The sequence below is a fragment of the Eriocheir sinensis genome, chromosome 45 (assembly GCF_024679095.1).
Source record: "Eriocheir sinensis breed Jianghai 21 chromosome 45, ASM2467909v1, whole genome shotgun sequence".
In the NCBI taxonomy this organism is placed as follows: domain Eukaryota; kingdom Metazoa; phylum Arthropoda; class Malacostraca; order Decapoda; family Varunidae; genus Eriocheir; species Eriocheir sinensis.
This window is the reverse complement of record NC_066553.1, coordinates 8,471,798-8,492,357: the sequence shown is the minus strand read 5'-3', so window position 1 is coordinate 8,492,357 and position 20,560 is coordinate 8,471,798. Positions and strand designations below refer to the sequence as shown.

The window sequence follows — 20,560 nt, the reverse complement described above, 5'->3', positions numbered from 1 at the left end:
CAAACCAACATCATTCATGTATGTCTATATCATTCATGGAGTCATTGGGGAATACTATTGTATATGGTATTCACATGGCATTTTAGAGATTTAGCTTGTACCTGGTACCCCCATTTGCAAGGTATTATTTGCTCGAAGGCAAAGGAATTAGGTGGCACAACCTCCCTCACTGTCGCCAGGTTTGCTAATGTCCTCCTGTTTCATACTCCATGCTGAACTTTAGTTTCTTCTTGGCTTGCTTCTTTTTGTAAATAACTTGCTATGTTTCCTACTCTCCTACCCTCATGGACTGTATGATGTCTGGATCTATTCCGAACATGCGTTGACGACTGTCTGCCGAGTCACTCAGTAGCTTTATATGCATGCGAGCAGGGTTATCAGATGTTTCTATATGCCAGTGAACACAATATGAGGGAATATTTTTGGTATTTTTTTCACACACACATACACACACAAAAAAAATCCAGTGTGTGAGTGTATGCCAATGCAGTGTGACATGCCACTGGATTGGGGAGGAGGGAGGGGAAAGTGCCATAACTTTTTCACTTTTGCAAATTTTGCCATAAAACTTTGTAACAAGGAGGTCGAAAGATACACGAAAACGCAAGAATTTTTCAGAACATTGTTTTTTTTGTTTTTTATTCCAAATATTTTCAGCAGACGGTCCCCTAAAGATATTTCAAGGCCAAGAGCAAACCTATTACCATACTTTGGATCATGGATGATGATGAAGTGTGGTGGGTGGTGTGGTGACCTGAGTGAAGAGTACCACTGAGGTGGCATCAACAATGAGGTGACATCACTAACACATGGGAACATTGTAAAAACATACAACATAAGAAATGAAAAGTGGTTTTACATTTACCTTACAAATATTTTTATAACCTTATTAATTAACTTTTTTTTTTGTGGAGTGTTCTGACAAAAATATTTCTGTGGTAAAATGCAATGAAAATGCATCAATTTGTTTCCATCATAGCACTGCAATGTAAGTTAAGAGGATCAGTACCTTGAATAAGAAAAAAAAATCAATTACTGTATTAATGATGAATTTTGGTGACATAATGGAAACCTTTTTCCTCTCAATACTAGTATTTAAAACAAAAATTGCTGCTGCAGTGACAAAATATGCAGAAAAACTCAGCTACCCACTAACTTTTTGCATTTATACCTACACACATCATTCTACAGCTAACAAACTCACTCTTTCAAAACAAGGCTGTGAAAACACTATATCAACTGACGATAATGAAATATTCAAGCATGATATGGTAAATACAATGAGGTGGATATTTAAAATGAAAGCTAGGAGGCATGTGTTCCAGGATAAGCTTCAGCATTATTGTAATTCTTGGGAACATATACTTATAGGTACTGAAATTGTACTGTATTTGTTTTACATCATTCACTTCCCATTATACTGTCCACTTTGTGAGTGGTATACAATTTTGACAATGAGTGGATGAGGTAATAAGGGAAAATAAAATACAGGATAATTTCAGTCTCGAGGATTAAAAGTTAAATAATAAATGCAAGAGTATGACGAGGAGGGGAGAGAGAGAGAGAGAGAGAGAGAGAGAGAGAGAGAGAGAGAGAGAGAGAGAGAGAGAGAGAGAGAGAGAGAGAGAGAGAGAGAGAGAGAGAGAGAGAGAGAGAGAGAGAGAGAGAGTTTTTTTTTTTTAAGATGGATACAAAAGGATGAAACTGCAGGAGAGGATGAGACACACAATGGATAATACAAAGAACAAAAGGAGCTATAATATTAGCCTAATATTTCAATCTGGATCATAATTCAGTAGTGTTCAATATGGCCTGTGAGTACTTTCCATGATCAGTTCTGGTATGTGTATATATACCTTTTAGTACAGGATTAGGAGTAATTTGTCTTAATGAATTTACATTTTAAAGGGAAGTTTACAGGCTTAAATAGATCTCTGCTTTAAAATCATGTGCATGCCTACTTGACACACTGATACTCAAACTGGCTGGCTGGACATTTTTGCATAATGAATCAAATTTAAGATGCCATGGATAATGCATTACATTGTATAAAAAGTGTGTTTTTACTTCATACAGCTCAATGACATATACTTCTACAGACAATACCAACAGTCGGAGGCCTTCAAATTAACTTTTTTTTTTTTTTTTTTCAATGTGTAAGACAATATAGCCCTGACTGCTGCATCAGTCCTCTTACAATGACTTACAGACAACTGGCAAATTACTAAGTTCCATTTACCCTCGCATAGTGGTAAAATGAATTTGGGAAAATTTGTGCAAAAATATAAAAATCATCTTCCATACAACTGCAGTATTCAAATAAGAATAATTACTAATTTGGATATAAGATGATAAACAAAGCATTAGCTCACAATGAAGCATATTTCAGAATAATCCCAAATAAGGCATTTAATACTTCCATTGTGTTTCAATATAAAATGTGGAAGTATCCTTTTCTTCATGATGTATTACATGATTATGAAATCAACTAATATATTTTATGAATTATGCTCAAGCCGACAGCCTGATACACCTCTAACCAGCGGTGGCCTGTCACTGATCCACCACTGTTACCATTATGATGCCCCTTGACGACCTGCAGGCAATGAGATCAATAGTATTTAAAATATACAACTTAATCTTATTTCTATGATCAGCGACATCAATTAATTAAAATCCTAAACACCCACATCAGTCAAACAACACACAACACACATATTTGCCTGTTCAAGTTGACTTGACTGAGAGCCAAACTTTTAACATTCCTTTTCCCTGACAGGTGACCAGTGCATTTCATGCATACCATTCCCTAGCTGTCTTTAAAAAAAGAAGAAAAAAATAGTAGTATATTTTCAAAAAATACTATTTAAGGCCATGACTTTCTTAAGTTCACAAAGTCAACAAACAATATCTGCAAGCAAGCTTGAGCTCTGCTGACCAACTGAGTCCTCCCTGTTGAGTGTAACATTCCCCCACACTCCACCTTGTAGGAGTGAATGTCTGCACAAGGACCACTACACAAATTTATGCAATAGTTCAGTGCAACTTATCGCTATATTATTGATCATTACTAGTCAGCACATGCTGACAATATCACAAGAAACACTACAAAGTCACTTTGCAAAATGAGCTAAAGAGCCAAGTCTTCACTTCTTGGCTGGGTACCGGAAAGTGCCATCCTTGCCAGCTGATCCCCGTCGAATTACTCCTCCAGATACTGGAGGACTCACACTGCAAAACATATGGGTAACATTACATTACCTGTACCAGGGAGGAAACACACATGACAGACATATCATTTACTTTAGTTTCAGTTATGAAGTTCCATGGTTTACCTATTGGCCCAGCTTTCCACCCCTCTATCTGATGGTCTTGAGAGCTCGGGTGTTTGCATGTTGGAGGTGACTGAGCGGTGGACGCGCATGTTCATACGCTGCTCACTCTCACTACCAGACCTCAAGCGACCAACACCTGTGCAACAATAAATTATTCTTGAGACAAGATCATGATTATATGAGTAGCATTCTGAATTAAATAAATACACAATCAAACAAATAAGTTAGACAAAGGAGCAAATTATACAAATTTTCTTCTAGTCACCTAGTGCAATGCTGCAATGTTAGAAATATGGTTGCAATGCTATGTTTATATGGGACTTTTTTGCAAGTTCTATCATGCTGCGTCTATAACCTCCAGTTGGGACACCTTCCCTTTCCAGGCATGATGTAGGGCAATAATACTTCTATGACTCCTATTATACATGTGAATGAAATGGAAAATAAAAACTAGTAGGGGAGAAAGTTCCAAATTCAGAAATACATTAAACCAAACTGCATCACAAATGCTGCATTGGACAAAACTTAGTATTTTTCCTTGTAAAGAAATCTGTCTGTTATCAAAGCATTTCATGTATCTCTATTGCCTTCTTGATGATCTCAGAACCAAAGTATGGGTTTATTTTACTGAAACAATAATTGATATGTTACAAAAATATGGTGCAACATCTTTTTCATTTTGAACTCATTACTCAAATATATTGATCTCATGGAGAAAGTATTGCGATCGTTTGGTTTCTAAATTTAACATTATACAGCCAGCACCAAAAAAATCATTGCACACCTATAATATCGACGCTCTAACGCTACGCATTTATTTTGGCTTGTCAACCATATGGGTTGTTACTATGGTAAAACAAATCCTCATCTGACAACTCTTCGCTTCCTTGCCAAAGTCAAATTGAAATAAACTGATCAGTAACTGTCACCTCGGTTTAGTGGGAGGGTGTATGAGGTGACCCCGCGCTCCCCTTCCCCGGCCTTGATTACTTGCTTTCAGCTAGACTGCTGTCACTTTCTTGTTGAGCTGCACAATGGGTCCAATCAAGCTGGACATGATGGAGAAAGGCATGGTTGTTGCTTACATTGGTGAAGGAATGAGCAACCGCAAAATAGGACAGAAATTAGGAAGATCAGAGACAGCTGTTCGTCGCGTCAAAAAAGCCGCCGCCGACTTCAGAAAGACCTCATGTTGCCACATCGTCGTGCCATGCACAAATGTCTCCTTACCAACAAAATGGGGAAGCAGAGGCTAGATTTTTGCAAGAAATATGAACATTGGACATCAGAAGACTGGTGAAGGGTGGTGTTCAGTGACAAAAGGCCCTTCAAAGCAATCCCTAAAGCTCAAAAGTTGGTGCGCCGTCTGCCAGTTGCCGATCACTTTGACAGTAAATACACAGTGAAGACAGTGAAGTTTCCAGTCAGTGTGGTGTGGGGCTTTTTTAGTGGTGCTTTAAGGATTGTTTTGAAGGCAATTTCGTCACTGAACACCACCCTGCGCCAGTCTTCTGATGTCCAGCGTTGATATTTCTTGCAAATATCTAGCCTCTGCTTCCTCATTTTGTTGGTAAGGAGAGGTTTATGCACGGCGCGGCGACATGGCAACTTGGTCTTTCTGACACCTGACACCTCTCTCAACACATCGGCGTGCATCTCCCTCAATTCCTTGTCTGTGAGGAAAGGGTCTTTCATCACTTCATGCTTCATCACCTTTTCAGTTCTTGGGTGTGCCTTCCTCTTCCTCTCTGATCCTGTCTTCCTCTCTGGAGTGGCATTTGTCCGGAGCGCGGTGGCAGCGTTTTTGATGCGACGAACAGCTGTCTCTGATCTTCCTAATTTTCGTCCTATTTCACAGTTGCTCATTCCTTCACCAATGTAAGCAACAACCATGCCTTTCTCCGTCATGTCCAGCTTGATTGGACCCATTGAGCAGCTCAACAAGAAAGTGACAGCAGTCTAGCTGAAAGCAAATAATCAAGGGCGGGGAAGGGGAGCGCGGGGTCACCTCATACACCCTCCCAGTAGGTTGAGGTGACAGTTACTGATCTGTTTATTTCAATTTGACGTTGGCAAGGAAGCGAAGAGTTGTCAGACGAGGATTTGTTTTACCATAGTAACAACCCATATGGTTGACAAGCCAAAATAAATGCGTAGCGTTAGAGCGTCAATATTATAAGTGTGCGATGATTTCTTTGGCGCCGGCTGTATAATATGCAATAAAGAATTATAGGCAATACTCTAGAATTTTGAGAACCAGATTTTATGAAAATCATCCTTTCATCAACTGCATATTTTTCCTTTAAGGAACTTTTCTACAGGGGTCACAATGCCAAAGATATCAACCATCAGATATTCTAATTTTACTTTTCTCCTAAGTCCTTTCATCCTACCACAAATGGACTGTGTGCTACAAGCACCTCAATGCAAATGCACACTACTCTTGTAAATAGGTGATATCCTATAAATCCACCATCCTTTTTATTTGTAACAAATTTGGATATTGCATTACTGTCATGAGGGGTATTTCTACTTCTCAAAACACATGAGATATTGATCTCTTTGGGAGACTAATTCTTTTCACAGCAATCCACCCTGGGATTTGAACCTGGGTCTCCGAAACGCAAGCTGGGCACTCATGTCGAGCCAAAGTTACCCCTATGGATTGAGGCCTTTTGAGTCTTTATCTTCATCTTGGGTTTACCTTCTCCCATTTATATTAATTTCTTTGTGCTCTGACTTGCTCAAAATACTCCTCTTCACATACACTTGAGACTTCCTTCAACAGATGCAAGCTATCCATTTTCCTGACCCATTCTTAGGGAGAAACACACCATAGGAATGGATGGCACTGCTTAAACACTATTGTCATAGGGATATTTTTACGTCTCGAAGCACATAAGAAATTGATTTACATGTGATATTTTTTTCAAACGATCCATACAGAAATTGAATCCAGACCCCGATTTACGAGGTAGATTCTCTAGCATCAAGCCAAAAGGGTACCCCGTGGCCTTTGGAGTCTTAATCTGTGTCTTGAGCCACCACATTACAAGAGGAAGGTGATAGCAAGGAACATCACTTCCATCGTTTCAAATTTAAAAACCGAGTCAGAATCAAATCCTGTGGTAATGTGGTTTGGTTTGTCTGGAGAGGTAAATATAGTTGCATGGGTGGCTGTGTGGCCCTCTACATTGATAAACCTTGTCAACTGACAGACATTTCACTTTTTCTTGATTCTAGATTCCCATACTACTCAGACCATGAAATGTTATGATAACTGACCTCCATCACTATCTAACTTTTATCTTCGAAGAGAATCTTTTTTAAAAGCCGCTTTGTAGTGAGTCATATAACTGGGCAATCTTCTCATGCTAATGTATATTAAAGAGCTGTACAGTCAAGAAAGGATACCTTGCCTTAGTCTACCGTGTATCAAGGAGATAAACCATCATTTACAGACAGATGAAGCACCTAAATTAGTTAAACTATCGATTGCATATAATTTCAAGAAAAGCTATTGCTTATATTAGCAAACTTCAAATGTTTCTGAACTACAGGAAGTAATAATGTTTTGACTGTTGGTTCCAGTGTTTGCAAAACTTTCCTCAATGACAGTACAGAAGATTTATGATACAAATTTCAAATATGTTTTATATAATTCAAGTTTTGCCTGGCTTAACTGTATTAGCTTGGGATCAATTTACTTATTGGGGAAATTAAGGTTTGAAGAAGTGATTTGCCATACACAACAAGGCTCAATACTTACCTTAATGTCTGCCTTTTAAGTCCACTACATGATAACAAGTATTATACAATATAACATGTAAGGAGTAAAAAAATGGTAATTTCTTTTCATTCCTGATCCTCAAGCTAGTAAGCTAGAAGTATATTTTTTAGTAATTGGGTTGTTTCCCTATGCAAAAGTGGTGAGTTCTATGAATACACAAACTCTGAATGTAAGGAAAAGTTTTGCAGATATTTTCACCATCCAATACTCCATATTAAAGATGAAAAATCAACTAAATACCTGCAGTTCATTGCACAATGCTTCAACTCCATATTGCTTCAACAAAAAACAAGTTTTATTCAGTTTACCATATAAATCTTGCATCATCATAACATCAATGACAGATGATTAACAACTTGGCTACTCTAGGCAAATTACATTTTTTCATCACACAAGCAATCACCTCAAACCTACTTCACATATACCCACAAACTTCATTTACAAATTCTGAATAATCTGCACTAGCCCTGTGTCAACACCAGCTCTTAGCATGGATATAACAATACAGTGTTCCCTTATCTTTTGTGGGAGTTAAGTTCTTGACATTCTCGTGAACAGCTAAAACTGTGAACTCATACCACTTCTAAGCTTGTCCATATCACTTTTTTGTCAATGTCAATACTTTTCTACTTTTCTTCGACACTTTGTCATCTTTTCTATTGATATTTGTCTTTGATGTGGCTGAGATATGTCCGGAAGCTGTGAAAAACATATGATGAGAACAGTGAATATAATACCATCCATGATGACTCTTTGGGATGGCACATGACTGAGGAGTGAGGCGGCGTGAAACAACAGGAGCATTTGTTTTCGAAGCTGCCATACCCGCAGCATGAATTTCAAATTTATGCTACACATTTAAGAATATTTCACATTTTATTTTTATTTTTCATAGAAAAACTCATGAATAAAAAGGGGACACTATTCATGAACATGTTACAAAACAATATTAAAGAAGCCTAAGGTATATGTGCCAGACCCTCAAACCTTGCTAACATTTTCATCACATTCCAGGCACTGTGACATTTATTTCCCAGTCTCAACTGTACTAATGTGATACTTCCATAATAGCCACAATCCTACCGATAGGAAGAGAGGTGAGTGTGGAGACAAAGAGGGAACATCCCTGAGAGGTGGCAGTTAAATGGAAGGATATGTGCTGTTGGGGGATACAGTTAAAGAAATATAAAGTGAGCACCACACATGGAGAAACAAAATACTGGAGTGGCAGAAGTTCCTTCCCTTTTCTAATGTGAGAAATTATGTTTTAAATGTTTCCTAAACATGTATCAAAGCATCTTCCAGTTCCAGCCCCTCTGCAGAACTATCTATATAACAAATGAGTCTTTAGGAAAGCCAATATCTAATCCTACATACAAAGACTGAAAAATAAAATGGAAGTTATCAGCAATTTTTATGTATACTGTCCTTCTGTAAAGGTTGGATATATGGAAATATTAAGGTAATCTCTGCCTACAAAACTGGGTGCTTAGACAAGGATCAAACAAGACGTATGATTTTTAGTACCAAAACAAAACAAATGACACTTCAGCTGATGCATATGGAAAACTAGAACTATGTTCTAAGCATCAGCCAGAATTGTCCTGCAATTTACCACCAATTGTAATATTGATAGAATGATAATTGTAATTCCTTTTAAAGGGGTTGAAAGGCAGATGTTACAACTGGCATGTAAATAATAAATTTTACAAAAAATCACTCCCCTAATATAGTAAACCTTGATGTGATGAGGCAAGAATATTTAAACAATACTATACAAATAATGGATGACCCACACAGACTGGATACTTGGTGAAAATGCCGCGATACACTTCAGGCTATGATCAGTGAAAGGAAAGATCATTCTCAGAGGCAAATTGAAACTATGGCAAACATGAAGATATGAGAATGGGTGACAAAGAAAAAGATCAAATGTATTCAAAGCTTACTGTTGGCTGAAAGGAATAATACATACATATATCTTACTTCATATGTTTGGCCATACACTAAAGTTACACACTTCTAATCCAATACTAAGTATTTCCACAGAGTAAGAGGAATAAAATCACTCGAAATAATAACTTTTCATTATTCTCTTAGCTGAAAGTGAACAAAAATACCAAACCACTAACATTTGAATATTTGCTACATATCAGTAAATTATGTTTGAGATTAGTAGATAATAATTTCACTTCTACATGGATTGTGTGACCTCAATTCTGTTGGGATTTGAAAATCTGAAGTCAATTTCTTGACAGATTTTCATAAAACTATTCAAACAGATAAACTGTCCTTAAGTTAGTAAATACTGGATTTGGCAAGGATTTTAACCTGAACAATAGGAAATTTCTAAGTAGTAATAGTCACTAAAGCCGACACAAGGTATCAAGCCTTTGTATCACCTGTGCTGATGTCAGTCATAAATGTGCAGATAAAAATGAAAGAAGCATTATTAAGACAAAAAAAAAATGTGCAGGATTTAAGTCTTTTCCTTCATTCTTCAAAATAAAATGTCATGCAAAGCAAAATAAAAAAAGCCAAATGTTAATAAGTAATAATAATATTAACCATAAAAAAATAAGGCAAGAGGGCTAATGCCAAGGTAATAAATGAAGGAACACCTAAGAGATAGCACAAAACATTACTTGAAATGTATTTATTCATTCCACTGTCATACATCATGGTAAAAACAATTGTTGTACATGTACAAATGCCCTATCATTCTACAATCCATCCGTCTCTTACTTAACAGTCGTGCAGATCAAGAGCAAGCACAGAGTCTGTAGTACAAAGAACACACACAAACCACATGAATGTCACCAACTAGGTCACAAATGCTGTATAAATGAGATTGAGGACGACTGATATCTGATGGAACCTAACCTATATGAAAAATACAGCAGAAAAATGAAATTTCTCTTTACTTTATATACAACACAAAAGGCAACAACTATTTACAAAAAAATCTGGATTCCAAGATTTTCTAACGTAGATACCAAATAATACCTTCATCTTCAGTCTGCCGTTAAGAGCTACATCAGTCATATTTCAAAACCAAAGATACAGATGTGCTTACAAAGAGCAGTGAAGTTGCTATCAGTGCATAATATTCTGTGCAGCTTACATGAAGAATTGGTCTTGAAAGAGGTCTCAGAACTGAAAGACGGCTTTCCTGAAGTCCAGGTAGAACTTTCTTGGTACTATATTAACCTATAGTTGTTAATTGCTATCAACTGATTTCCGGGAGTATTGAATGGTTATTGGTTCCTTGGGGTTCAAATAACAAGTGGTTTCCCTGTAAAGGGGAAAGCAAAATGTAAGATCATCTAACTAAAGAAAGATACATGCTCGTTATATGACAGTGTTAGTGTAGTTTTTGTCAATATTCAGTAAGGCACATTTTCTGTGAAGCTCATTGGAAAATCAACTTTACTGAATGACTACCAAATGGTGCTACTTCTCAACTGTCACACAATGAGCTAGATTCGTTGATTTGTGAGACACTTCTAATATCAACAGCAGAAAGATACGAGCCAAAAGTATACAGTGGCCCTTGAACATTAGCCCTCGTGCCAGTGAAATTTTGATAAAATAGTAATACAAAGGAAAACATATTATAAAATTTTACTTAGCATGAGTAGAAAAATAAATCTACAAGAAGCAATATGTGGTCTATTGATACCAAATTCTACATATAAATTAGGTAAGAAAAGCAAATGAAGTTAGCAAAATCTATTGAGAATACACATTTAAGACTGGAAAAAAGCTGTGAATTAAGAATAAGATGATGCCAAATGGGTTTTAAGAGATTGGTGTGTTGTGGTGGGAGAGGTATAACAGGAAAGGGAGTATGAGAAAGGACAAATGAGGGTGGAAGGGGGATGAGGGGATGAGATAATTAGGATCCAGAACAGTGATATAGGATGGGGGTGCACATGAGTCTTGGGTTCACCCTAATCAAGACACCCAGCCCGATTAATGACAGGGCGTGACCTAGGGACCCAAGAGGTCTTGAGAAGGACAGCCTTAGTGGTCTCAAGATCACGAGAGGAGAGGGTGTGATGGCCAGGGGGTGGAAGGGCAGGGCCAGCAGGGGGTGTGGGGGGGCCTTGCAACTCACCCGCTGTAGGGGAAGGCAAGACACCCCCGACGGTAGTGTCGTGTCGTATCCGAGACGTGGCACCTGTGGCTTGGGGTTTGTGGCTCTGACGATCTCTTCGCTCTACCTCGTTCTCCTGATTCCGTGACCCTCCCTGCAACAGCAAGATCCACATTAATTATCGGGCATATTACCTTGCATGACTCTCAAATTGAGCAATTCATTGGTTTTCTAAAGCTAACTAAGGCTTCGATGCCTGTCATTGTGCTCTGCTTTATCCATTATAGGTTTCACATTTCTTGTGAACTTGACAATCAAACATATTCCATAAACATTCACTAACAACCTTTCTTCCATCTTTGCCAATGAGACTAATTAAAGTAATTATCACACATATATTCACAATCTCAATTTTCTTTCATCATTGATCATTCCAAGTTCACAGGGAACAGGATGATGGGTGATTTGTAAAAAATCACATTCAAAGTTGCATTCCTCTCTCTTGTAATCCAACCACACTGCCTTTCTCTTTCACTGGTCAAGGCCTACAAAGCTCAATTAACCAAGCTGGAAGGTACCCCAAACTTATATTTAAGACTTTTTTTTCAGATTATCTTAGGTATAGCCTTCACTATTACCTGTAAACAAGCAAAACATCAAAACATTGACAATTTACTCACAAATTTGAGCATATTCCAGTCAAAGACATAGTCATAGGTGAATCCCTGACGGTGGAAGAGCTGTCGGAAGAGCTGCCTTAGGTAACTGTAATCTGGTTTCTCTTCAAATCGCAGAGACCGGCAGAAATTCAGGTACGTGGCAAATTCATCTGCAAAAGCAAAGGGGAATGAGAACCAACTTCATACAAGACAAGCATGTTGTAGACATCAATATGAATGAATTGAAAGAAGAATGTAAGCGAAACGATTGAAACATTTGTAAAAGGAAAGGCAGATGAGTTGAAGTGTTGGTGAAACATAGCTGAAAGGATGTGGCATGTGGAAGTAACGTAGAAATAGGCTTTGTGAAGGCTTAAAAGGGCGAGTGAATACACAGGAAGAACAAAGGGATGAGGAAATGGTGTGTAATGTTGGTCTACCCACGAGTTTGGACTGAAGTAAATGGACATGAATTGTGTGATTCTATGATAGTATGGATGACTGGTAAGATTGGTATTGTAAGGAATGTGTGGGTGTGTGTGTAGGACCCCAGTGAATGATAGAGGAAAGAAAGGCACAGTTGAGATGATGAGATACTGGGATTATTTAGGGCAGTTTAAAAACCTTTCCAAACAGGCACAGGTACAGTTGAGAGCATATCGTCACCCTCATAAAATAATCGCCTAAGTCATTTTTCAGCAGTTTCCAGGTTTTTGTCTATATCAATTTTTCAACATGTGACGCCCATATTTGTATAGTTGCCTTCGTCATTCAAGGCTTAAGTGTTCTAGAATCAGCCTTCTCATTTCTGCCTAAACCTTAAACCAAATGAGATAATGACAGTTCTTTTCCAATTTCCTGCAAAGTATAAAATAATGACTTAGGCGGTTTGTTTACGAAGGTGACGATATGCTAGAGCTGTGCATGGCCTCGGTGCTCATCTCCATCGCATTAGACCTTGAGCCTGGGGTGGGTAAAAACCTATTACCCCAGGGCACGTGAAATGTGAAATCCAAGTTACCACAGTTTCCCTCCCCTAGGATTCCCCAGGTACCCATTTATCAACCAGCCCTAAAAGAAGGATGAACAGCAAGGTGAACTGCATGTCAACTGCCAAGGCTGGGATTTGAACCCATGCCCTCAGGTTCATAGCTAATCACGCTAACCACTGCACCACGGAGGCTTAGGTTAGGGAAAATGAATGCAAAAATTGTAAGTGTGAAGGATGGTGGTGTGGTTGGGAAGTGGTGTTGATGGAATGAATGAAAATGGACACTACCTTGTGGCTGAGAAGAGTTTGTTCCTGTCAAACACCTTTTTTTAGCACAAGTTAATTCACAGGTAAGAGGGACAAAGGGAATGAGAAGAGCTTGAAAGATTATATGTCAGTGAATAGTAGGATGAAGCAAGGTGTATTAAATTAAACAGATGTGAGAAATTTCCAATGGTTCTGACAATTTTGCAATACTAGTAGCAGAAATAAGGATGAGGAAAAATGGGAATTTATAAGGAATATGAAGAAAGAAAATATGAGGAACGAACTGGCAAGTGTGAAATTGCATGACAGGGCTACAAGAATATGCAGAGAGAGAAGGTGAAAGAATTTTTTGAAAGAGCAGGAGTAGGAATAGCACACAGAGCTCAAGTGATTGTGGTGTCTGAATTTTTTTAGAAGTTCAGTGGCTAGGGCAACTGAGGTATAGGCAACGACACCAGATTGTCGTACTCTGCCTCTTATGTTTGCGGATTTCTGACCCAAAAACTGCTTTCATCACCCAAATAACTGCCTTCATATATAGTTATAGTTAAAGTGGTTAATTATTGGGGCTTCTTGGCAATAGCTACGGCTCAGAAACCGGTAAATACGTGGCTCTGAGTACGATAATCTGGCACCGGTGGGTATAGGTAAAGTTGGGGGCATATGCTAAAGCTGCATATGGCCTTAGTGCTCATCTCCATTGTAATAAGCCTTACGGCCGTAGTATTAGTCTTCCCCATTCCCTTTCCGTCCCCATCTCCATACGCGGGTCTGGGGTATATGTATAAGCCGCCCCGTCCCCTTCCTGTCCCCATGACAAATATGCAGGCCAGACAAGACCAATCTGCACGTTATAATAATGTTGGCAGCACTTTCCAACCAATAATTACAGAAAACAAAATAAATAATGCATTTTTCACACACCATTGTATTCATATACATTATATATCATAAAACAAAACAATAGCGTAGTTGATCTACAGGTAAATAACAAGTAACACGGGTAAGTTAATTTATGAGACAGGTTGGTATCCATGACTGGTCACACACACCTGGCCAGCCACAGAGGTGTTGCCAGGCTGTGTCATTTGTGGCATTTTTGTCTTAAATCAAGGTGGTCGCCAAGAAAAGGCATTTTTTATGGTATAAGTTAAGTACTGCCATTATAATGCCATATTTAGTCATCAATCTGCCATCTTTTGCCATTTCTGGGGACAATTATGAAAATCTTCTCAAATAGAAACACCAGAGTCTTTACAAACTAAAAGAAATATATTAAGTTCAGCAAAGTTTGCAATATAATATCACTCATAAAAATATTCTGATACTTTTCAATATATTTCCTTCGATAATAACAAACAGAACACTATTTATTCATGAAATACAGGAAGGGGAAGCCGAAGATGTTCTGCCTCGCACTCCACGAAGTCAACACTTTTTCGACCCCATCCGCTCTCTCTCGAGGCAATGTTAATCAATCCCAACCCCCCGGGGACGCTTAAAACTGCGGTTCACAGCCAAAGCAAAGGGAAGGGAAGGAAACGGGAATGAGGGAGATTAATACTCCGGCCGTTAGGGACGTGGTGGCCAATCCAGGGCATCCAGGTTACCACAGTTCACCTTCCCTAGGCTTCCCCAGGTATCCATTTATCATCAAACCCAAAGGGAGGATGAACAGCTGGATGGATTGTATACCAACTGCCCTGGCCAGGAATTGAACCCAGGCCTGAGAATTTGTAGCTAACCAGTACACCACAGAAGCGCATCAAGGAAATGGTGATATACAGGGTGTGTGGAAGAAGGGAATACATGATAGATTGATGAGATAAAAAGACAGCTGAGGAGGAAAAATATAATAAAAAAAAAAGGTTATAGAGAAATGGTAAAGTACAGAGAAAGGCATTGGTGAAAAGACCAGTTAGGGAGAGTAAAAAGCGAGTAAATTAAAATAATGCAGGGAAGATATCGGCAAAATATTTGGAGAACAAAAAGCTCCTCTGGATAAGTAAATGCTTTTTTAAAATTTCAATAAAGAATCCTACAAAAAATATTCTCTCTCTAAATTCCACTTGGTATATATAACTCCCTTCTGGTTAATAAAAAGAGAAGTGCTCAAAGAATTAATAGGAGGCCACTGATTTATATATCACTTATTTGTGATACTATGGTGTTGTGGTTACTATGTTATCTAAACTCTGCCTTGATGAGTCATCCCTTGCCACTTCAAGCACTTATTATATCAGAGGACCCACAGAGTGCAGAGTAACATGGGTCACCACTACTACATAGCTGCTAGCACTGTGTTCCAGTATCCACAACATCCTGTCAGAAGGCGGTACATTCACTGGCACACTAAGTAAGGTGGTGACACACAAAGTCTATGCTATAATAGTGTTTCATAACATATCCCTTCACATGAGACCAAGTTCTGCTATCCTCAAAAAGTCTAATCATATTTTTTCATTATTAATAATCCTGGCAATTGTGATACTAGTTCTGTAGCACTATTCCACTTTTGAAAGCTGAAGCTGAATGTTTTTGCACTTATATGTAATGCTGTGAAATCCTCATTCCAATATCAGTTAAATAATGGGTGATCTACATCCTCTTCTTAGAAATTTCCATTTGTTGTGAGTAAGGCCATTTCATGATAATCTAGTAAAGTTATTACTTTGTTTCCTGGGCTCTGAACATCCCCAACATGAGTCACAGGATATAGTGAGACTAAAGCTGACTCACGTCCTTTTAGGCTTTCATTCAATACAGCCCAAAGGCCTCAGAAACATCAATGGGAAATGCAGCTACAGAGAAAACAGATATTCAGAACAGATACTAATAAGCAACCAAACCTCTTGTCACATTATTACATGGCCTCAACACTGCCTGTCTACAGTCCACATTTACAGTAATAGCAGTGTTGACATTACTAAGTAGCTAATTTCTAGGCTCCTTAAATTTTCAAAATCCATGTATCTAATTTTTTCTTCATGATAATGAATACAAAAGTTCACATAAATCACATGGAGTTGTCCATCTACTTGATCTCTAAAGTCAGAGAATTCAAGCCCAAACAGGACAGACAGAGACAAGGAATTAAAAAGATCTCCCTGGGGCTCAAGGACTCTGATCTTGTTAAAACAATTTCCTAACCATACTGAAGAAAAAATATCAAAAATACATGTCTACTGCATAGGCCACCTCAATTTGAATCCTGTTTTGAGAATAAAATGAAAGCATAAATATATAAAAAAAGGGAAATGCAACAGCATATAATATCAACAGACTGTGAAGGGGAAGTTAATGCACTAAGTCAAATGAGCTAACTGAATAAACTGCTAACCATTTAAGGTTCATGCCAAAGAATCTTACTTGGAAATCCCTTGCAAAGCTCTTCAATGGGTGTCTGCATCTTCTTTTCACTGATTCTTTCATACTTTTGTCTTTTGGTGGCAGCTTTGAGCCCTTGCCAAGGTAACGATCCTCTGTTGAAGTACATCAAGACATACCCTAGACTTTCTAAGTCATCTCTTCTACTTTGTTCTGCAAAAATTAGAAAGGAAATTGTTAACATCAGGGAGGTAAATATCATCAGACAACTACAAATGCTAAATAGTCCTTTTGAAATCTCAAATTTAAATAAAAATAAAAGTACATATTACTTTGTGGTTTCTTACATGTAAGGAAGAATCATAAGATCCTTTAAACTTTGAAGATATCTTGCCCAGAGGTTAAGATTATGATATAGTTACAGGTTTGATTGTTTGTATCTGTAAGCCATTAACCCCTTATGAGGTGCTTCCCATGATAGGTGCACGAAGGCTGACAGGACACATCCACTTACCTATACCCAGGTGAGTGTTGACTGAGGCATAGCGGGCAGTGCCAGTCAGGTTTTTGTTTTCCCTGTAAGGTATGTGTTGGTGTGTGCGGGAATCTCTGTACTTTTTCGCAAGGCCAAAGTCTATGATATACACAAGATTCCCCTTTTTTCCTAGGCCCATTAAGAAGTTATCTGGCTTTATGTCTCGGTGGATGAAGTTCTTACTGTGTATGTACTCTATCCTTGTGATCTGAAACAAGAAAGAGCATTTAATCACAATCTAGTTGAGAGAAAGTAATCTTCAAGATAAGACCATTGATTTTTGTTTCCACGCAACAGTTGTAAACACAGTAAAAAATAACAATAAGAGAACTGCAGGGAGAGCAATGCTGAGTAATAAAAATAAAATTGTCAGAGCAGAACATGAGATCATGAATATATCTATAGAGGGAACACCTGATGGCTCTGAAACACCAAGACAGACCAGGAAAAGTGTGACACAAAGCCACATCATTCAAAAAGACTTTGTGCCACATTAAATACATTATACACAATTTAACTGTATTTATTACACGCAAACATGATGCAAGATTACTAAGCACAATAAACAAGATCAGTATTAAGGAATACTGATTTACAACTTACAAGTTGGTCTGCCAAGAGAAGGACTGTCTTGAGGGAAAACTTTCTGGAACAGAAGTTGAAGAGGTCTTCCAAGGATGGTCCCAACAACTCCATCACCATGACATTGTAGTCACCTTCAGACCCACACCACTTGATCCCTGGGATGCCTACGCCACCAGCCATCATCTAGTGCAAGCAAAAAATAGAGCATTCATGATGTGCACACTGGATGAGGAGAAAAGTGGCAGAGGCAAAGGCAAAACCCTTAGTCTCACCCATTTAACAAGCCTCCAAAAACTTAACAAGTTAAATAAAAGAGGCAAGAAAAATGAGGAGGAGGAACTACATAAGATCTGACATGCTTATAAAGCTGTTTCCCTGGTAATACAAATAAACAAAATATATACAATAATAAAATATGTAGACTCTTTGCTCAAGTGATGAGAGGATATAATATGCTAGATATGGTGTTGGTAAATGACCGTGACCTCATACACAATTGCAAAGTAAGACAGATATTTAGTGGTTGCAATCACCAATGAGCTCATTTCACAATAGCTACAGGGTACAGTCAAGCTGCCTATGGAATCTAACTCTGGGAACCCAAAATGTTAGGATGTTAGCAGGTAAGAGCAATTAGCTGTACTGTTCGGATTGAAAGTGGAAGTCTCAGTGAGGTTAGAAGAGCAGGCGAGGCATTCATAATATTGCATGATGGATGGATTTGTGCTACAAAGGTCTTGGACAGAGCTTGGAGTAAGATTTTTAATTAACAAAATCTAGAAGGGAATATAGAAGGATTCTTCAGCATCAGTGAAAGAGTAGTAAGAATCATTTTCAAGCTGAACATAAGACAGATATTGAAAATACTTCAGGTTTATGCAATAACAAACTTACAATGACGAAGTAGAAAAGTTTTATGAGGATATGGAAGTGGCAATGAGGAAGCATAAAAAACATTTTCAATAGTCATTGGAGACTTTAGCACGTCAAAGCAAGGACAAAATATGTTGGAGAAACAGCAATTGGCCATTCTGAAATAGGTACAAGAAATGGGAGAAGAGACCAACTTGTTGAATTGGCAGAAACAAGCTAAGTCATGAACACACTTTTTTTTTTTTTCAATAAAAGGGCAAACAGGAAATGGACCTGGAAAAACCCTAATGGAGAGATGATGATTAAATGAACTTATTCACACCAAAAATCCAGATATCTATAGTGAAGGATATAATAGTATTTAACCAACTGAAATCCAATGGCCACTGACTGATAAGATGCAATGTAGACTTCAGCCTAAGAAAAGCGAGGGAAAAGTTAATCAATAAAAAACATCCAAACATTCTTGCAGTTAGGAAGAAGACCGAGAATTTCAGTTTAAAAATTCAGACTTTTTTTAATCTACTTCATGAGGTTGAAAGGTATATAACAGAAGCAAATGACAAATTAACCAAAACTGCTATGAAAGCAGCACTAGAAGTAGGAGGAAAGGCACCAATAAACAGACAGTAAACTATCAAAGGAGACAAAAGATTTCATAAAGAAACAAATATGTAGAACTAAAAGGGTTGAAACTGAGCTGGCAGAATTCACAAAACTTATCAACAACAGAAAAGTTGTGATAGCCATAAATTAGTCACAGAAGACTGGAATAGATTGAAGAAACTCTACAGAATGGCAAAAACATGAAAACAACCAAGAGTAGACTGGGCATTGAAAGATGTCAATTGTTTGCTCAAAAAGATGCAAATGTCACAAAAAGTATGGAGTATGTAGTTAGGTGTGCAGAAAAAAATCTGCACAGAACTGTACAGTGATCAAGGTGGTTGATTGCTGCCGAGTAAAGAAGCATGAGGGAGTGACCACACAACACCCTCACGACCCTTGACATTACTCTGCCTTCCCTTTCCTAATACCTTACAGACTTACAGCCAGCAAGTCCATAATCTGTTCTGTAGGTCAGTTAACCCGGTAGCAGCGGGGATCATGTTTCTTAATGGTCCCTCTAAGCGAGAAAAATGAGAAAAAATCACCCCTCACACAAACCATTTCATAATATATATCAAAGCATTTGTAGTCAGATTTTGCATCATCTATTTTTTGGGGTTGATATCATGGCAAAAATTTGGCCCGTCGCTGCTACCGGGTTAAGTGCATAACAGATACATTTAATCACTAAAGAAGAGCCTCAACATAAGCCAACAGGACTTCTATTGCCTGTTGTTTCTATTGTTTCCATGTTCCTTGATCCATCTCCTCCTAGAGTCCTCCTCAATCCTCATTGTAAGCTACACACCTATACTTCCACTCCCTCTCCTCATGTGGCCTGACCCCTGTTCCTTTCATTATGCGTTCTCTTCCTCCTCCAGATATTTTCTTTTCTGAAATATGACAAACATCACTATTCCACCCACTACCTAATTTCAGCCTTCCAATATTTACTTCCTTCCTCTCCCTCTTCATATTTCTTTATCTGTACTAGGTGACTCCAATCCTGCAAACACACACACACACACACACACACAGGAACTGAAGTGTGATGATGGAAGGGATGAGGAAGGCTATATTTCTTTTTTTATGTTCATTATAACTTGACTTTCTTCTATTTTCCAACTATTTTTCTCTGATTTCGTCTTCCACTCCTTTCATCTTACCCTCTTACTTCCTCTTTTTCTCGCTTTCTCCCTATCCCATTGCTTGTGTTTCTCCCCTTTTTTTCTCCCTCATTCCCAGCATTGCCAGCTCACCCTATTCACCCCTTTGCATTTGCCGTTTTTTGACAGTCCAGACACAAGACTCCCGCAACAATGACATCACTAATTAACCATTTTGACGAGAACAATTAATTAATCTAGTTATCGGGGTGCAGGAGACGGTTTTGGGGTTAGAAATCAGAAAATATAATAGGTCTGGGGTGGAAATCTGGCAACATGGCTCATTCCTAACCTTATCCCCCTCCCTCCAAACACCCCCACAAA

The 20,560-nt window shown here is 38.2% G+C and overlaps 1 protein-coding gene across 3 annotated transcripts in view; it reads right to left on the bottom strand.

The window, feature by feature from the left end:
• Positions 1–602: 602 nt before the first annotated feature.
• LOC126980711 (casein kinase I-like) overlaps positions 603–20,560 on the bottom strand; it is an 88,246-nt gene continuing 68,288 nt past the window's right edge. For 2 of the 3 annotated variants that reach the window (XM_050830896.1, XM_050830897.1), the window contains exons 4-10: positions 17,607–17,771; positions 16,983–17,211; positions 16,511–16,681; positions 11,905–12,053; positions 11,246–11,378; positions 3,336–3,471; positions 603–3,231 (exon numbers count right to left, since the gene is read on the bottom strand). In XM_050830896.1, the coding sequence (XP_050686853.1) occupies positions 3,147–3,231; positions 3,336–3,471; positions 11,246–11,378; positions 11,905–12,053; positions 16,511–16,681; positions 16,983–17,211; positions 17,607–17,771 (1,068 nt within the window). In that variant the 3' untranslated portion in view covers positions 603–3,146. Of the gene's footprint in view, positions 3,232–3,335; positions 3,472–9,765; positions 10,421–11,245; positions 11,379–11,904; positions 12,054–16,510; positions 16,682–16,982; positions 17,212–17,606; positions 17,772–20,560 lie in introns of those variants that run through there. The other variant, XM_050830898.1, reaches the window with a different exon arrangement.